The sequence below is a fragment of the Prinia subflava genome, chromosome 2 (genome assembly GCF_021018805.1).
Source record: "Prinia subflava isolate CZ2003 ecotype Zambia chromosome 2, Cam_Psub_1.2, whole genome shotgun sequence".
In the NCBI taxonomy this organism is placed as follows: Eukaryota; Metazoa; Chordata; class Aves; order Passeriformes; family Cisticolidae; genus Prinia; species Prinia subflava.
This window is the reverse complement of record NC_086248.1, coordinates 77,303,737-77,323,762: the sequence shown is the minus strand read 5'-3', so window position 1 is coordinate 77,323,762 and position 20,026 is coordinate 77,303,737. Positions and strand designations below refer to the sequence as shown.

At 40.0% G+C, this 20,026-nt stretch overlaps 1 protein-coding gene across 2 annotated transcripts in view; it reads right to left on the bottom strand.

Annotated features, from left to right (window-relative positions):
* PRKN (parkin RBR E3 ubiquitin protein ligase) overlaps positions 1–20,026 on the bottom strand; it is a 685,495-nt gene that overhangs the window by 11,606 nt on the left and 653,863 nt on the right. For both annotated transcript variants that reach the window (XM_063390620.1, XM_063390621.1), the window contains exon 10: positions 9,115–9,201. In XM_063390620.1, the coding sequence (XP_063246690.1) occupies positions 9,115–9,201 (87 nt within the window). The remainder of the gene's footprint in view (positions 1–9,114; positions 9,202–20,026) is intronic.

The window sequence follows — 20,026 nt, the reverse complement described above, 5'->3', positions numbered from 1 at the left end:
AAAAAGCTTATGTTCCCCATATTCTACTCATTTACATAGGCACCACTTTTACATCAGTGTCATTGCTACTACAGTTTACCTTGCTGGTGTGTCATCAACTGTAGTCGTGCATTTCTGTACCCGAGCAGGTGTTTCCATATAAGGAAGTGAAGCTAGAATTTTCTATAGCCTGCTCGCTGTAATTGGCTTGGTCCCAACACAGACACAGTGATAGGACTGTAGAAGTGCTCCTCAAAGTCTAGTGTCCATCTCATTGGGCCAAGAGCCAAAAAAGCCCACCTAGACCATCGAGTACTAAAGGGCCTGCATAAGGGTACACGAGGCTTTTTTGGGAGTGCCTTAGCCTGTGTAACTTTGCTTGGTACACGGTGCTCGGCTTATCTCTTTTCATTTTGTAACGTTTATTATTTTTCCTGTTATTAAAACTTTATTTTACAAAGCATATCCTGGGAAGCCGTCTCGCTATTTTATTAAGCCATTTCTCCGCTGGCTGGACCCTCGGAGTTATCGGGAGCTACCCCGATAAATGGCGCCCGAACAGGGACTCTACATTAGAGTAACTGAATCGAAGTTTGCTGACAGAGAGCCCTCACGTTCAGCTAGGCCATTTTGCTCTTGGTTTCGTTTTTTTAAAAGCGAGCTCGTGGTGGTTTTTTTGGTCGTGAAAATAAAACCACATTTTTGGGTCAAAAAGGCTGAGAGGGAGCCTTTTGACTGAACCCCTATACCGGTGAGAGGGGGTCTTTGCCGGACACCGATTCTGGTACAAGGTGGATTACTCTTTAGAAGAGAGAAGCTGCAGTCTAGCAGAGCTGGAGACAGAGAACAGCTAATCACCGAGTGACCTGAGAGAGTCGGAGACAACCAAGAGCAGCCGGGAGATCACAAGAGCCATTCTGGTGAGTGACAATGGGGACCCGGCAATCCGTAGAACAGCGAGACACCTTTTGTTATTTTAATTATAAACTGACTATTCAAGACTATAAGTTTGAGAGGAAAGAACTTAAAAAACTTGTGAAATGGGTCTATAAAAAGTATCCGGACACTAATACAGCTGAAACAGTAACAGTGGAATTTTGGGACAAAATTGGATTGAAGTTGTATAATTCAAAGAAAAAATCTGTGTTAAAATTAAGACCCATCTTTAAAACTGTGTTAGACTTTGTAACAGAAGAAGGCGAAAGGCTCAGCAGTGAAAAAACACTTGAAACTGCAGAAAGAGAAACCTTGGGAAAAGCCTCTAAAAGCAACCATAAAAAAGGAGCCCAGAAAGTAAAATGCAAAAAGGCTCCTGCTCACCTTAGACATGAAGATAAAAATCCAAGTTCTGATGCCCCAAGTCCCAGAAAAAACCGGTTTGATTTACTCCCGAGGAGAAGGCACGGGGCGGCTCAAAGCCCTCCCCCGAGCCCTCCTCAGACTCCCGGAGTGGGACCTGTGCCAGCCGTGGCCAAGCTGGCTAGGGTTCCATTCCAACCGCCCTCCCCACCCCCTCAGTCACCCAGTACGAGATACGGGCGATCCCGGTCCGTTAATTTTGAGCGCGCGAGTTTTGAACAAAGCCCTGAAAGCGCGGGCTCACAGAACAAAGAAAAACGTGGAATCCTCCCCATCTCTGAGGCAGAAGCTTCAGCTCCATGTGGGCGGGCTCAGTACAGCCCGACGCTGCGGCACGAACCATCTGATGTGTCGCTCAGCTCCTCCCACTCCAGCACGGGAGGCTCCCCCTCCATGGGCAGTCCCAAGCCTCGGGCACCGCCCCGGGTTGCCACCCACAGCCTGGACAGACACGCCCTGGCTGTGAGGAGCGTGGGAACCGGATGTGACATCCCGGAACTTGCCCTCCCCAAGATGGCGGCGCCCATGCCGGAGAAATGTAAACAAACTCCGATGAAAAATCAGAAGGTTTCCCACACGTCCTGCAGTTTCTCTGATGATTCAGAGGATTCATCAGCCAGCATAGATCCCTGGCACAACATAAGGAAAGAAACCAGCACCCCAGAGCCAGCCCGGCTCTGGCGACAGGAGACCAAAACAAAACAAAAACAAGGACAGAGCAAGACTGAAGCAGTGAAAGTTTATCATCGTCTAAAACCCTCCAAGAAAACAGAACAGAGACAGCTAACAGTTCAATTCCAGCAGCCAAGATACAAAGTAGACTTCGTCCAAAAGAAGACTGTCATGAAAACCACCACAAGAATCCACCAAAGCAGCAGGCTCAAAATACCTTAAAACCCTGACCTATTCTTTTATTTTGCAGTTTTAACAAGAAACCCAGAACTTTATAAGTTAATTTTTTCATTAAGATCTGAAAAAGACTACCAAGTAATTCCAAAACAAAAGGTTTTTCTTTTCTGTTTTGTCAATTAAGCAAGAAGATTGTAATAACTTGCCCAAAAATTTATATTCCAAACTAATTATAAAAGCGAATTCCTAAATAATTTTTCCTTTACAGGAAAAGATTCTGCAAAAATATTTTACTTGCTCATATCTTTAATTGAAATAGTTAATTCAAAATTCAAAAGTTTTTAAAAATACCCCGTATAAATATTACAAAAAAAAATTATTAAATTCATCTCTATAATTAAATTGAAAACCTTTCAAAATTCATACACCTCTAAAAACAATTCGTTTTATAAATAAGTCAAGAAAATCTAAAATCTCATAACCATGTAGTAAAATCCTAACACCAAAAAATAAAAATAAGATTTTAAGAAAGTCTAAAAACTATATCTCAAAACCAAAAAAGAACAACTGTCTACATGTTTTTCAAAGTTCATATTTTATGTTTACAAATTTTTATGTTGCAAGTTTAGTAGAGGGAGCAGAGACCTCTCAAGAAAAAGTTCTAATCAATTGTTAAATTCACATTAAAATACTAATCTTTTTCCTTTTTTCTCAACAGCAACTGTATTGTGTCACATGTTAAAGCAAACACTAAACTCCTAAGTTTTATAGCAAATAGCAAGGTAACAGCAAACTTTTAACCATACATCAAAATACATCAGCTCTTGTAAAAAGTGTCGCATATATCTCAAAGTCAAATTAAGACAATTGTGCAACCATGCCCAAACTACCAAACACTAACTACACCATCAATAGCAGCAAAAGTTAACCCTCAAAATTAAAAACAAGTATCATGCAATATCAACCATTTAAACAATTCAAACAAATTCACTTGTCTAACCACACACTTTTTAAAGTATGTTCTACCTCAACACATAAAAGAGAAAAAGACCAAAAAAGACAATTAAAACATCTCTTGTAAACATTTCTCATTCTTAAATGTACAGTTCTTAAAATTACAGAAGTTTTTCAACATATCAAATTTACCACATATTATAACTAATTCATTCAAAAGCCAATCTATTGTTAAAAAACACACAAACAGCTAAAAATGCTCTTTAAAAGATAAAAATGGGAAAGGGTGTAGTGCTTTCTATTATAGAAAAGTTGAACAAAGTTATATATATGTTTTTTAATCTCTCATATTCATAAAAATTCTGAAAACAAGACAAATTTTAGAGCCTGTCCTTTATGGCAGGGAGAGAGGTTTTGTTTGTCTCCACAGGTACAGACTCTAAGAAAGTTCCTGCAAAAGAAGTTGAGTCACAACTACAAAAGAAGAAAGGAGAGCAGAACACACCTCAAGAAGAGCATGCAAAAGGACCCAGAGTGACCACAGACTGTGTCTTCAAAAAGACTTCTGCATTTTGACACAGCCCAGCACTATAGACACTGAAATACGTTTGAAGCAGAGACTTAAGTTTTATAAAAGTTGCACTGTTAAAATTTTTGAAGTTATTGTTGTCATGTCAAAATTGTTTGTTGTTGTATGTTAAAAGTTATTGTCAAATCTTTATGCAAAAGAAAAAGAAAATATAGTTCACTTGAAAAAATCTCCCCAAACAAAAAGTAAAATAAAATTCATATGTAATTTGAGACTAAATATTAAATTTAAAAGATTGGCTAATAAAAAGAAAGTACCAAATTTAAAATTTTGTAATCCATAAAACTACAGCTTAACTATAAACCAAATTGTTAAATAACAATAAGTTATTGACACAATCACAATTATGAACAAAAGTGAGAATTTTTTCAAAGTAACTATTTCTCTTTTTTTTTTCTTTTTTTAATATGATTTTACAGGGTGAGATGTAGTCGTGCATTTCTGTACCCGAGCAGGTGTTTCCATATAAGGAAGTGAAGCTAGAATTTTCTATAGCCTGCTCGCTGTAATTGGCTTGGTCCCAGCACAGACACAGTGATAGGACTGTAGAAGTGCATCTCAAAGTCTAGTGTCCATCTCATTGGGCCAAGAGCCAAAAAAGCCCACCTAGACCATCGAGTACTAAAGGGCCTGCATAAGGGTACACGAGGCTTTTTTGGGAGTGCCTTAGCCTGTGTAACTTTGCTTGGTACACGGTGCTCGGCTTATCTCTTTTCATTTTGTAACGTTTATTATTTTTCCTGTTATTAAAACTTTATTTTACAAAGCATATCCTGGGAAGCCGTCTCGCTATTTTATTAAGCCATTTCTCCGCTGGCTGGACCCTCGGAGTTATCGGGAGCTACCCCGATAATCAACATGCCCAGCACCAAAATAATCCTGGAAGCTACTCTGAAAAAGTTCAAATCTAATATGTGGCCACATTTTTTGTCCAGCTGCTAGTGAGCAAGAAGGTGTGTTGCTTATCCTAGTAAAAGGAAAACCATTTAGAAAGGTTTTGTACTAGGAAAGCTAGGGTAATTTTAAGGTGGGGACTTACAGAGGAAGCTGGTTTATGGCTAGATTTCCCACCAGCACAGACTATGTGTGAGGTTAAAACAGGCCAGGAAGCTTGGTTTTGTGGTGTACATAGCAGGGACTATGCAGTTATTCCTAAGTCTAAATCTGGCTGGAGTCACCTTTACCGTGCCATTGATTCCATCATGCACACTGTGCCTTTTAATTCATCAAATATGATTTCTTCTGTCATCCCAAAGTTCAAACGGCTCCAGGAGGCTGAAATGGTTTTAAAACAAAGCTTCTGAACTGATATTGCCACAGATAAATTTTATTTTCCCTGAGATAATGTAATTTACACACTAAGATGGGAAATAATCAGTCCTGCACCAGTAAGTAAATGTTTAAGATAAGCTTCCCATGGCCTATTGGGGCTAAAAGTAGACATTTCAGCAGAAAGAGAACATTTTATCCTTCCCAATGGGCCATGCAATATCTGTGCACAGATCTGAAAGGTCACGATATGCCAGGAGTTAAAGCTGGGCTGCTCTCTGCATGCTTGCTGCCAAGTTTGTCTTTTCTACCCCAAGCAGCAAGTAATGCCATTGAGCTTCCTTAAAGCTTCCAACTCCTTTATTTGGAATGGGCTTTCGAAGATCCACATGTGGCACCTGCTGTATCCCTCCAACATCCTGCAGTCGTGATTGCCCTCTTCCTTCCTCCTACCAATGTACCCCACTCCCCCTTCCATCCTTCCCTGCTGTCCTTCACAGTCCCACCAGCTACACTCCCCTCTCTTTACCTCAGGCTTCCTCCTCCCTCCTTTTGACATCTGCTCAAGCACAGGCCCATTTCACCACCACCATTTATGTTTCCTGGATCCTCACAGCTGTGCCATGTAATTTCACATCTCTGTTTTCCTCTTTCTTGGGCTCCCACTCCATCTGGCAAGTTACAGTCCCTCCAGTCAGCTCTTGGACACTCAAATTCCTCTGTGTCAGGCTCTGTCTCTCCTTCTGAGGGATCTCTTTCTCAGAGTCTTCCCAAACTGGTGCCAGGCTCTGAGGGTACCATCAGACCTTGCTGTCCCAGTCCCCAGCTAATCCCTGCATCCTGTTCATGGCTGAGGAGCCCATGCCACTGCCTGGTGGCACTGCAGCAGGGCCTGTCTCCAGCTCCCCATGTCCCTGCCCAGCCCACTCATAGGCCACCTGTGGACCCACCTTCCACCATTTTGGCTCAGCCCTGTCCTCAGGCCCTGCCCTGACACATGGACAGTCCCCGGGAAGCAGACGGCCCTTGCGGTGCCCTGACACCCTTAGGAGAGCTGCACAGAGTGCCACCACAGCTCTTCCTGCTCTCTATGCTGCCATCAACCACTGGTCACCCAATTCCTTGACAACAACTCTCCTTTTTGGTTTTTTTTCCACCTCTTTCACACTCCTCAAGCTCCACCATGTTCACCTCTGTCACCCTGACTTAGGCCTGAGCCTGTCCACAGAGTTTCATATTGTTGAACATCAGAGACCTGCAGGCTTTTGCAGAAATGTGAAGGCAAGAGAAGGTCCTTTCATTGCTGCAGCCACTACAGGCTAAAGCAAACCCTGCATTTTTCTTATTGGAAGTATTTCCCCGAAACTGATCGTGTGTCCTGGCCCTGTTCTGGAGAGGAGCATTTTAGTGGCAGTGTGTTTGTTTGATCCTTAAATTTGACTGGCAGAAGTTGTGGCAATAAGATGTCTTGATAAAATAAATGATATGGAAAGGATCCAGATGGGAGTCAAATTGCATGAGCTGGAGATAACCCTGGAACTGTGTTATTCCTACCTTGAACTAGACCATGGCCAAAGATAAAACAAACCTTCTCACCACCTCACCAAGCCCTACAACCACAGCAAGCTAGGTCTGACACACAGACCTGTGCACCTGGCAGGTGATGCCAAGTGGAACAGACAGCCTGACAGCACAGCTGGACAAATGTTTACACTGATTCCAGGGAGAGAGATGGAAAGTGTGCCCCGGGCCCTGCTTTGCATCCCTTCCCCCAGATGATTTGTGTGCCCCGGGCCCTGCTCTGCATCCCTTCCCCCGGATGATTTGTGTGCCCGGGGGGAGCCCTGCGGGCAGGGCGCTGTGCAGCGATGCTGGGCGGGTGAAAGCAGCACCGCAGCAGAGCCCGCGCCCGCCCTGCCTCTGCTGGATCGTCTGGTCCGGCGCGGATTGCTCCCGGACAAGGAAAAGAGAGGAAAGCATTCCTTCGGTGGCACAGCACCGCCTCGTGGAAACCTTTAATTAGTGCAGCTCTCAGTTCTTGGGCAAAGAGAAGGCGGACTTGAGTCAATCACTTCAGCTGAGACTGGAGTCTCACTGAATCCTGCGTAGTCTGTGCTCCTGTCAGTGCAGGAGACCTGATTTGTATCAGTGCAAGAGTCATTCTGCTGCTGTCATTTAGCTATTCTGGAACAGTTCCTTGAGAGTACAGGAAATTTTTCAGGAACAGCAAGGACAGTAATGTGACACTAGAACTGTAACTGTAGTCAACATTGCTAAATTAACAGGTCTGATTGGGTGCAATTCATGAGCTGTGAGATTGAATCAGATGGGTGATGTGCTCCCATTGTTATAAGGAAAAGCTACGGCAATATTCAAACATTTAAAATAAATGACTTCTTCCTATGGTATTCTGATTCTTCCTGGCATGCCTTTATCTCTACTTTGGAAGATATAAATAACACGAACTCTAGCTTTCACAGAGCCAACACTGTTGAACTAACTTTTAACGTGCCATGACAACTTTCAGTACTCTAGGCAAAACTCTAAGCATAAATAACTTAATGAATATAGAGCACACTGTTCATGTTGAGATGTATTCAAGTTCTAGCTCAGCTTAATTCAGGTAAGATACTGAGCCTTGGTCTCCTGCTTTACTAGACTGTTGGATGCTTCAAGCGTCTCTCAATGTCTCTGTTGAAGTGGCTTTGTTTTTTATATAAATGTGAATGGGAACTGGAAGGCTGCTCTAAGGCTATTGCAAATAAAATTAAACTGTTCTTCATAGAGGGCAGCTAAGCTGCAAATCTCCTTATAATGTATACATATGGCTTCAAAAATGGGCTGCACAAATTCATGGAAAAGAATTTGCCGATAGCTACTGAACATAAAATACCACATGTGTATCACAAATCTCTAGAGGCTGGGAAAGTAGATGGATTTTGGGTCTGACACAATACATATGTTCCAGGTCAAGAGAGGTAGATACCCTGACTGACTACGAGGATACAGGCTGTTTCCTTCTGTCTCAACTGGTGCTAATTCTTTTTATAAATTAGAAGAGCTTCACTAAGAAATGTTAAAGAGAAGAATCTCTACACAGGTCATGACCTAGTGCAAGGTCTGCAAAGTATGACATATGAACCATCTCCAGGTAGCACATGGCAAAGATTCCTGGTAGAATTTCAGCTCCCTGCCATTCTCTGTGTTCAGTGAATCCCCAAAAGCCAGCCTCAGACAGAGCCTGCCTGCAGGCAGCTACAGGAGCTTGGCACACCTCCCTGAGAGCTGGCTGGATGCAAGCCCTCATCAGCACCTGCCCACAAATCTTTATCTGCCACACTGGATTGTGTGGAGGCTCAGGGTTTGAGTTTCCTCTTAGCATCAAACCTGCCAGACATCTGAATACCAGTTTTCTGCTTCCTAGGAGTGCAGCCTGGACATCAAGCTGTGAGATTTTTAGGGGGTATGTTTCCTGTTCTTTCTTTCTTTCTCTCAATCTCTTTTTTTTTTTTTTTTTTAAGTTGAAAAGGCTGTGGTTTACGTGATTTATTTATTTCAAAGAAAACTTGAATTTCAAACAAAGAGAAATGCCAGGAGGGAAAAACTATTTCCTGTCCAGGTCTATAGCTACAATCGTTACAAAATTATAGAGCAGCCTAGAATAACAGCTTGCAGCCTAGACAATCTATTTTTTATTTCTGTAAACTAAAACATAAATTACCAATAGTATTTTCTACATAGGTTGTATAAAAGCCCTGTTATTTGGCCCAAACTCGCATGATTTCCTGACTGGTGCACTGAAAATAAGCTGAAAGGCAGCAAGACTATACAAAGCCTTTCAAAAGTGTTTACACTGAATAGAGACAACCCTAGAAGCCCACTGGGAAGGCCTTTTCTTTATCAGCTGATGGCAGAGCCTTGTGTGTTCCTGACAGAACTCAGCTACTCTATCAATCAGACTGAAATTCACCGCAAAGCCAATTCGACAACTCCGACGGCTGGAGTAATTAAGCATGAACATAATTGCTTTTACTTAGGATTATAATTAGGACCCATTTGACAAATGTCACTCTGGCTGGGCCAGGGATAACAACCAGGAGTTGTGAAATCTGTACCTTCTGGGCCATGGCTCCCTGTGGGCTGAGGAGAGAGCTGCATTCCCCTTCATGGAATTCTTCTTTACATTCACGGCAGAACACGGACTGGAAAACAAACCAAAGCATGCCAGTCATAAAAACGCATTAGGGACATAGACAGCAGGTTACAATCATGAAGAGTCATACAGCAGATGATCCCTTGCCCTTCTCTTCCCATTAAATTCCCATAATCCTCCTAATTGTGCATCTTATTATACACTCTGATCATTAACACAACAATTTTGCTGTTGTGGTTATACATTTCATTGGGGAAGCAACGTAAATGCCATTATTAAAAATGAGATTTTGCAACATGGTTCATTTAGGGATGTAAAGTCATACTAGATAGTTCCGGGTGTGCTTTTCCTGCTGTGAAACCTTTTTATAGAAGAAGGGTGATGGCTGAAAAAAGCCATTCTGCTGTATAGTGTTTGCTAATGGAAATAGTCTATTCATAGCTCTGAATCAAATGCCTTCTCTATAGAAAACTATTGCTGAGTTTGCTAGGGGTGACCACATTATAAAAGGCCATATGAAATATCATTTTCTAGGAAATTATATCCTTGCCATAGACCTTTACAGGATGGTTTAAAAAATCCATAGAAAGAACACAATGATAGCATACTTAACACAGGGTTTAGGGATCTACCTCTAGACCTTTATTGCATTTTTAGCAGTTGTTCTGGTATTATCCTCCTTAAATAATATTGTTCTTTACATAAGGCTTCATTGCAAAGTAATGTCTTTTGCAGATAAGTGAAACAATTGTCCCTAGCTCAGTCTGACTGCCTCTGCCACCTAAAGTAGTTCATATGTATCAGGTTTGATGCCTTTTTTTAAACTCTAAAATGAAGATATCTGACTTGACATGTGTCAAAATCTTTGACCCATCAATGCTGCATTAAATTCTGTGTCCTTGCAGGTAAGGGGAAAAGTTAATAATGTAGAATGGGTCTCTCTTATGCTGTTGTAAAGCTATGCTGTCTTGATGCAAATCCAGACTCTGAAAGATCTCTCAGCAGTAAGCCATTCTGACTGGCATTATAAGCAAGACTGATAAAACAGCCTGGATTTTTAGATACAGAGCTCCATTCACATGTAATGAATAAGGGATATCAGGAGGACATGGCACTAGAATGTTTGTCTGCCAGTAATTCCAGCTTTTGTGATTTAATTTTGAACTCTTTCAAGCTGTATTTTCACTTTTCCAAGAAGCACTGAAAATCATATTTTATTGTGATGCTAAAGAAACTGCCATTTATGAAAAGAAGCATTGTGCAATTCCAAAAGGATTGATCTTGTTGTTCAGAAAGTCAAGGAAGTTTGGAGCAGTGGAGTGGAGTGAGTGTTCTAACTTCCAGAGATATCAAGCTTTATCACTTGTTTGCTTTTGTGTCACTTCTCCCTCAGTTTTTTCACGATCTAAAATGTTTTGTTTTCCTTCAACCAATACTGATTTGTTAATTCGCTCCTGGTTGTTAGCCTCACAATGGAGGCGCTTCTTTGCAGGGTATGTTGTATGGGAGGCCGTAATAGAGCATCATTAAATACAAAAAAAGATTTGTAGTGCATTAGTGGTCAAAAGTTTCGGGCGTGTGAAGCTCTGCTTAAACACAAAGAGAGAGGTACTTTCACTTTCCATCTGGTCTTAACACTTGTTATCCCTTAACATTTAAGGTTATGCCCGGGTTTAATTGAATTTCCTACTCTGTATCCTACTCTCTTTTTCCTTTGTGACTTTATTTCCTTATGAGCACATCTGACTGACAACATTTGTCTGATAGTGTTTTGTATACACTTGCCTTATCACTGCCTTATCACACAATGCCTCGGCTTGCTTCTGTTACTCCAATCTCTCTTTTCCCATGCAAGCGCAATTTTAAACCTTTCATAAACATTGTAAAGGGAGAAATAATGAAGAAAGAGAAGAAAAATAACCAGGGCATATATTTTGCAGAGACATTCTAGCTGGCTAGTTTATGTGGCATTAGTGTTTATTACAATAATAAAATTCATAAGCTTCTGCAGTACTATTTAAGGCGTGAAATGCATTTTCTCGTTATAGAGGCCATATTTTATACTTGCCTTTGAAATAAATGATCTTCAGTACCAATGTTACCAATGTTTTCCCCACAGGCCTACTGGAAACATTCATGAGTGTGTAACTGGGCCTTTCACTAACAATTGTATATCCTGCAAGTAAGTCTGTAAGTGGCCCTGCCACATCCTTGTAATAAAACAAAGCCTGATTTTTTTTGTGAGACAGGATACTCTTTTCACATCTTATTAGATAATGGATGAGATGTAGAATCAGTTCTGTGGCAAAGAAACACCCCGGAGGCTGATCGGTTTGTCAGAATAAATAGGCATCTCCCAACAGAAATGCATTAAGCACTCCCTTTTTATGGCAAAGCATGCATCATAAAGAAAAGGCATGTCACTTACAGCAAAGAGCAGTTTGTGATAGTTTTATTCATTTTTTACTTTCAGACATGAGAAATATGATAAATTTTCAGTACCAAAATACAGTTGCAGTAAGCAACTGCAAAAATCCTGTCAGTTAACTTGTATTTTATGGCTTCATTAATATTAATACAGTTGCTTTGCCCTTGGAAAGGAAAGGATTTGACGTTCAGTCAGGATTTAATACTTCTGCATAAATTTAATGTTAGTAAGTGTTTAAAATTACTGTAAGTAGTGTAATTACTAATAATAGTCACACTTTCTTTTCCTTTTTGTGCCAGAAAAAGACTGGCAGATTGCTGTGATAATATAAACAGCAGATAAACTTTCTATGTCTTTATGCATTTAGCACTTGCCGTTGTTACCCTTGAAAGATTCTTTGGTTGGAAAACAACCAACACAAAGAATAAATCCCAAAGGTTCAAACCTACCCCTGCTTTAAAAAGAGGATTAGCAGGGAAATCCCCAAAGCACTTAAGGGATTTAGGCACTGGAAATTAATATAACCTGTGTGTGGGCTATTACAGGCTTTTGAATATCTGTAAAAGTGTATGAGATAGACCCAAGCAGAAATCCTAAATCCAGTGACCTCAGAATAGGGGGTATTAAAAACCCCAACAGGGAATCAGATCCTGTTTTTAAAATCCTCCTATCGTTATGATTATTCAAACAAAAGGTAAAATCAGACCAAACTCTGGTCACTTCTATGGAATTCAAACACCACAGATGATGATGTCTGCCATGATGCTGAATAAAAACTAGGGTGGTGAAATGAAGCTTCAGTCTCAGTTATTCCTGACAGACCCATTTATAGTGTTTTTAAGTTTTTAAGTTTGGAAGTGGGAGCAGAATGTAGCTGCTTTTTTTTTTTTTTTTTTTTTTTTTTTTTTTTTTTTTTTTGGGTGAAAGGAAAATTAGTTTGTCACTTGCATGCTATGCTGCTTGGTTTTTCAGAAGCAAGATTTTACCATTTCCATTTTCCCAACATTTCAAAGATTTTCTTTCCCTTGGATTAAGCACCACAGCTCTCATTCTCTCCCTTGCCTACTGCAAATGCCTTTTCTTTGGTCTCTGACAATACCTCCCTTATATAGAGTGCTTATAAATGTTACTGTTACAATTATCTTTCTTCTAGCTTCAATAAGATACTTGTATTCCCTGCACAAAGCTTCAAGTTTGGGCTCTCTTCTTTTATTTTAAAGTCACTTCCCAACTCAGATATTCCTTTTCTTTTTCCCCCTTGCCTCCTTCCATGTGTCTACACAGCAGAATGCAGGGAAGTTTGCAGTGAGGCAGTCACAGACAAGCTTTAATCTGCAGCACTGTAGGTGCACTGCTAGGGACTTCTGTGCAAGTAAAAACTCAGGCACATACCCAGATTTCTTACCAGCCTTCTGCAATCCATGTTGAAATCTGAACTATCATTTCTTCCCTCCTATGGTTATCACTATTGGCTTTGTCTGAAGACAGACCATATTTTGGCCAAGGTGTGTCTTCCAAAGCAAACATTCGCATCCAGACATCAGGTAAGGAGAGATGCACTCATACCTCTAGTACAGTGTTTCACTGGGTCTTCGAAATCACCTTTAAAATTTGTACCTAAAGTCTACTTTGACTCTTCCTAGTTTCAGCTTCCAGCCACTGTTTTCTGGTTTGCATTTCTCTGCTAAAATATTCTTTCAATATCCCGTACTTTCTTCCTGTGAAGGTGCTTATGTACTATAATTAAGATACCTCTGAAGCTTGTTTTACTTAAACAGAGAAACTCCGAAGCTTCTAACTGATCAAACCATTTATTCTCCCTCTCTCCTCCAGCCCCAAATCATATTCATTGCACTTTTCTGAGGATTGTCTTGGTTTTGTCACTGGTTATATTTGAATAACCTGTACCATTGCTGTGCTGCATCAGCAAGGTTTTTTTATATACTTCTAAATCACTGTTGAGTGATCATAAGTTTGCTGACAGTCCCTGCCAAATGCTACTACCAACACCCTGCTTTGCATAGATTCTTCACTGGTTTCTGTGATCTGCCAGTTCTTCAACCCTCATGACCAAAGCACGATGAGGCATCCATACTGCATCTCCTGAGAGTGATGAGACAACGCTGCTGCTCAGACCCCAACCACATCAGCTGGAACCCAGCCCACTAAAACCTTTTATTCATCTAACGTGGTGATGAATTCCTAATCAGAATATTCTCTAGTTTGAAGTCTTACAAAAAGACTTGAAGAAATTGATTTTGTGCAATTACTTTTTCTTATCAAACCTGTAATTTCATGATAGAATGAAATCAGTTTCCTCTGTTATGACCTGTTGTCACTGAGAATATATTGACTTATAAAATCTTATAAAAGTGCCTTCTTCTACCTTTTCTCTTTTAATCATCCCTCATTCAGTGGTGGCTGTCTGGACCCTCCACTACTGATGAGAATTGTGAAAATTAAAAGCTACTGAATGCAGGCAGGATCAACATCATCAGTATTGGAGCAAAACTATTATGCAAGCAATGCAAATGTTCTTAAAAACCATCACTATATGAACAAAGAAAACCAACACGGATCTCCTCACCTTTCATCTAAAATGCAGTGCTTACAACTTTTACCTTCTTTCTTAGGAAAACAAGTACTTCAAAAAATCAACCTTCCATGCATCTACTCACTCTTCCTTCTAAAATCAAGCTCGAAACCAAACCAAAAGAGTCCTACATTATAATTTATGCTAAGGCTGAAATAAACCACAGCTGACAAGTGTTAATTCTATTATTTATTGAGCTGCCAGAAAATGCACTTTAAGTGCTCCTGTAATGTGAGAAGGCTATAGTATAGTCTAAAGAGAATCCCAGAGAAGCCATGTGGAACTAAATAGACACTTTTATGTCTTCAAAACCAGTTTGATTATATATTACACATCAGAGCAAAAGAAGTATTCTAAGATACTTGCACAGCTTTGATCACCATAGCATCAGAACATCTTGGAACTGTAAGAAAACCTCTTTCATTACATGCCAGTGAAACAACAGAGGACTGCTATTACTGTTTTAGTGACTGAAGCCTAATTTGTAGAAAACCTGGGCCACAGATCTCTAAAATCTGAGGATCTTAATTCAGTTGATATGCGTGCCTAAATGCTACTGAGGATCCACACTGAAGGTACTTATCCAAGATCACATAGCAGCATGTAAAGTTTGACTGATTTCTAGTTTTTGAAAAGATTTCTAGTTTTTAGGCATTGGACTCCCCCAAAAGCCATCTCAGATCATTCCTCTCAAGAACCACTTTCTGGTTTCATAAGGTCAAAACTTTACCTAATAGCAGTAATGAGTGAAGTATTTCTGTGCTTTTTCTCCACCCTCTCTTTTGTAAATGAAAATATAATGGAGGAGTGTAACTAAGTAGTCACCAATCACACAGAATATCCTGGGTTCCAACCACCAAATAATGATATGGTATAGAGAAAATGTATAGTTGTTTGCTCTTTATCAGAATAACAGGATATTTTTTACCAGACTTTTTTAAAGTGAAGAGCGTTTTATTAAGTAGTAGTACAGAAAAAACACTGGATAGGTAAAAAATTAATTATCTTCACTGGACAACATCAACATCTGGTCAAAAAACTCCCTTGAAAATGTAAAATATTATAAAGCACCAAGTTTCAATCCTAAATGAGCTTTTGTAGTCAAACTATAAGCTGCTGACTGGAGCAAACATTTATATTGAAAATATGAGCACGCCTTATGGGAAATCGAAGCAATCATTAAGTGACAAATAGAATGACCCAAGCCATCTCTCTATAGTGTTTCCATTTAGAAAAATATGGTTTCCAAATGCACTTTCCAAAGTACAAATTATGTTATAGTGATCAAAAAGTACATACAGATTTTTTAATTTTTTTTTTCTAAAAAAGCCCCCAACCCCCAGATTTTACAGAAAAAGATTTTACCATGCTGTATGACTTCCAAGGAAGACAGGATTTAGATCTTGTCTAGAGTTCAGACCACCATAAACACAGACTATTTTTTACTCTGAAATGATGAACTTTGTTATTTATTTCCACACAAAGTCAACTAAAACCACCCCCACCTTCTGCGAAGGTCACAGTGCTTGTCATGCTGCTGCTGTGAACCAGACATCTCAGGTACTGGACTGAATTTGCCTCTGGCACTTTGCTATACCCAGAACCAAGAGTGAGACCATCATCCACACCCCCTGTCTTTTATTATTTCTTGTCCTTACAGCAGGAAACTTTAAAAGCAGGATATTTACCATCTGGAGTAGCTATGTTTACTCAGAATTTGTGGCTTTGCCAATTGCCAGTTACAGAAAAACCTGAAAATACTACAATGAAGATAAATGCCACAGTAGAAAAAGCATTCATTTCTAATGACTCCAGTTTTAGCAAATATAAGGCAATTGCCAAGCATAGTAGTACTTGCAGAGCAATTTTGGTCTTTTTCCTTATAATAAAGTACACACATTTACTATGCATATTTCAGCTAAAATCAAACTTTTGTGAGAAGCATGACAATCTGTCAAAACATGGTTTCAAAAATACAGTTGCTTTCTCTCTGCAGCTTTTGCAATCTAAGGGCAATTTGCCATCAATACTATAAGAGGCAATTTTCTAGAAACATAAAAAGCTTTAAGCATAGGACTGCATTAAGATTTCAATGTTTTCCTTTTGAATCTGAAAGTATAAGTCTCCTTCCTGACTTCTGCAAAACAACCCATGGGCTCATTTCCTAAGATCTAGACGATGGCATTTACATCTGAAGTGTCTTCAGTGAGTGCTGGTGAGTTTGTGCCTACCAGCCAAACATACTGTCTTGGAGCTTGCCTTACATCAGGCAGCATTAACCTAAGAGGTGGCATGGTTAAACTGACAGCATAAGCTCCAAAAACCTGTCCCAGACCTCCCCAAACCTAATTTGCTGATTTATGTGGATTGGCAATCCTATTTCTGCTCCCCAGCCCCCTTCTTTTTTGCCTTGTAGTCTAAGTGCTGCAAGGGATAGAAGAGAAAAAAAAATCAGGGTCAGACCCAGGTACTTCTCTCAGAAGTGACTTCAGACCTCTGTGGGAGAAGAAAGAATGCTCTTTCCAGATTTCTCTACCCATACCTACACACAAGGGTATTACACAATCTTAGTGTTAGCATGTTGGCTAGGATGTGAGACTTATTAGCCCATCCCAGAAAATAAGAAGAAAAAGCCTATAAAGCAGAGTTACAAAGCAGTTACAAGATTATGTGGTATACCAAAAGTGTGAAAAACTGTTGTTGGTTGTGCTACGTGCACATAAGAGTCATGCCTTGTTATCACCAAATAATCTATCTGATAGCTGAGCATCCAAGCAAACCTGAGTTCAAACACTGCACCATTTTCAAAGCAGACCATGGCTCTGGCTGTCAAAACAGGTGGAGATGGCCCTGGCAGAGTTGCACAGCTCTAACTGGATGCAGAACAATATTGTGCCCTGAAGCACTAGGAAGGGATGCCCAGTTAGATGCCAACCAAACTACTGGAAAAAGAAGCTAGACGAGCTTAAACAAAGTAAGCAGCTGCCTACAGCAGCAGGCTGCTGAACCCTGCAAGGCACGCGTGTCCCTGTTACTTACCTGTGCCAGAGCAGTGGACAGCAAGCAGAGAGAGCAAGGCTTCCAGCTTGTCATGCTACAGGGACTCTGACAAGACCTTAGATGTTAAACATTACTACTTTGAGGAGCTCTTCCTAGCCCCAGAAACAGCTGCTGCCACGGAGTCTGACCTCTCCTTTAGGACCAGCTGTCACAGCTACTCATCCTCCTCTGCTCTTAATTCCTTTGTCCTCTCTGCCTTCTCATTTCTGTGCAGCAGTAGCCTTGACTCTTTCTTTCTTCAGATGGAAAAACTGAGTTTTACTTGCAGGTTGCACTGCTGAGAGGCTTTGGGGTAGCCCTGCAGGGAGTCTTGGGGCCATACCAGTCATCTGTAGCTAACGCAGCTGGAGCGTATTTGGGACCTGGACTACTCTCTCTGCATGGTGCTGTGCTATGCTGGGTAGAGGTTTCAGCACTGCTTGGGGATGCAGAGCTGCAGAGATCCCTTACTTCCATCTGCAGTACAGACATGACAAAAGAATTTAATTAAGTATTAGGTTGTTGCTGGCCCCACTGGAGAGAAAAAACAATTGTGTATTGACTTAAATCTGTTCCCATTTAAGTAACTTTAGTAAGTAGTACAGACACCTAATCACATCTACCTAGTGTATAATGTTTAGCAATTTCATGCCTGGATGACTAATAAAATGCAAAGTGGATGCAGGTTAATGTAAGATTTCTACAAATGATTTCCATAATAAATTACAAAATATTTATATGAGGAAACATTGAAAAAATCCAATATCATCGCCACCTTATAATTTAATGGAATGTCTTAGAAACTAGATGCAAGAGATAAGGAGATTAGTAATTTATGAATAAGAGGAACAATTTTAAAGCAGCTGGAAATATAAAATATATTAAATGGGGATTTTTAAAAGACATTTTGTAATCTAGTGCCTATAATTCCCTGTTTTATATCATAAAAGAATGCAGCATTCCACTTAAAACTGATAAAAAGGAAAAAATAAAATTAAAATAGGAAAAAACCTCTAACTATGTAATATATACAGACACATATTAAAGCAGAAAATTATGTGTCTCTCCCACTTATGGTGGTAGAAATCCTCTGTCACTCAGTGTAACAATGTAGTATTTACCCCAGATCAGATAAAGCCAGAGCATGAGTCACACTGTAAAGAAAATAAATCCAGAGTGTATGTTGTCATCACGCAAATGCATACAAAGAAGTAGTGAAATTTTACATGGAAGAAAGCACTATTTTTAGGAACTAGGATGCAAAGAGGGAAAATGATAGTTTTCTTGAGATGCCTTCAGAAAGAGTGAGACAATGCATTTTACAACAAGTATAACCGAGTGGCTGTTTTTTCCTGCAGAACATGCAACACTACAACTGTGATGTAAAAACTTGACTTCTTTTTTTCAACAAAGTGGTTGAAAGCTACATTAAAATATCACTTCTCCCAGGTTTGAAAAAGATGTTTTGTTGCTGAATGCATATATCAGTTCATAAGGAATGTCATAAGGAATGAATTTTACTGCCTGTGGCTTTTTGCACTTAAAAAGTACAACAAACCTATTTCCATATGATAATACTGCTGCTCTGCATGCATGCCCCGGGCATTTGAGCATCTAGCTGCACATTTATATGTGCAAACAGACCTGGAAATCTGAAGGGTTCATTAATGTGGTTCTTGAAGTGAACTACTGAACATGCAGTCTGGGAAGCTGATGAGAGCTAAGCACTTACCCAGTGCTTAACTCGCACAGAATTGCAGGACACTCCCTTCCTTGAATGTTTTGTTAAATATCTCTAACAGAATGAAGGCACCGCACATACAAACTTTTATTCTGTGCCATTCGGACTGTGTTCTTGTCACAATGTGCAAGATGTACATATTTAATTCCTCTCCCGGTTGCCGGAATACTTGTACTTTAAAAAAAGCCCTCCCGGCAATAGTGAAAATTCCCCGAAGATGGCAGCAGTGACACAGGAATCGGCACAAGCTGTCTCGGCTAAGCTTTTGCAGTTGAAAAAGATTCTTAAAAAATCATAGTCAACAGCCATGATCCAGTCCAGGGCTCCTAACAGCTGATACATGCAAAACCAGTCCTGACAAGCCAGTCTCATAAAGAAGAAATGGTATTCAGATGCACTGAAAGACATGAAAAGGAGCAAGGGGTGCTCCTTGTTTCAAGGGCATTGCACCTTCTCTTGAATCCGGTAACAGCTGAAGCCCTGTAAAAAACCACTCTTTGGAATATGACCATCGAGCAAAGAAAACTGCATAAATAATGGATCTGGGATAACTGTGGTGCTGTTTTAAGTGTTTTATTGGGTTCATGCTATCTCCTATTTGTAGCACTTGCTTTTTAGAACTGTAAACACACGTCTGGTTTATGTACTAGGGAGACCATAAAATAATGAACAGATTTGTGTGTCTCTGTGTTCTCAGGAAATGCCTAGCTTCTGCAGAAGGATCCAGTGAGCGTGCCTTCTCTCTTAGTGACCAGATTAAGGGCATTAGGATTTCTCTGAGAGAAATTTTGTTAGCTTGTTTGGCTGTTGGTTTTTTTTTGGTTTTTTTGGTGTTTTTTTTTTTTTTTTTTTTTTTTTTTTTTTTTTTTTTTTTTTGAGGGAAGAGGGGAAAGAATGACCTCAAGTCTTTATTCTACATCTAATTTATGTTTTCTTATGAAGAAGTGAATCTTTTAAAAGTAGGGCATAATCTACAATCATCAAATCTAATCCATGTGCTCTCCAAAGACCTGTGCTACTCAGTTCAACAGCTGCTTCTTTTGAATTCTGAGTGTGAATAGCACTGTACTGGA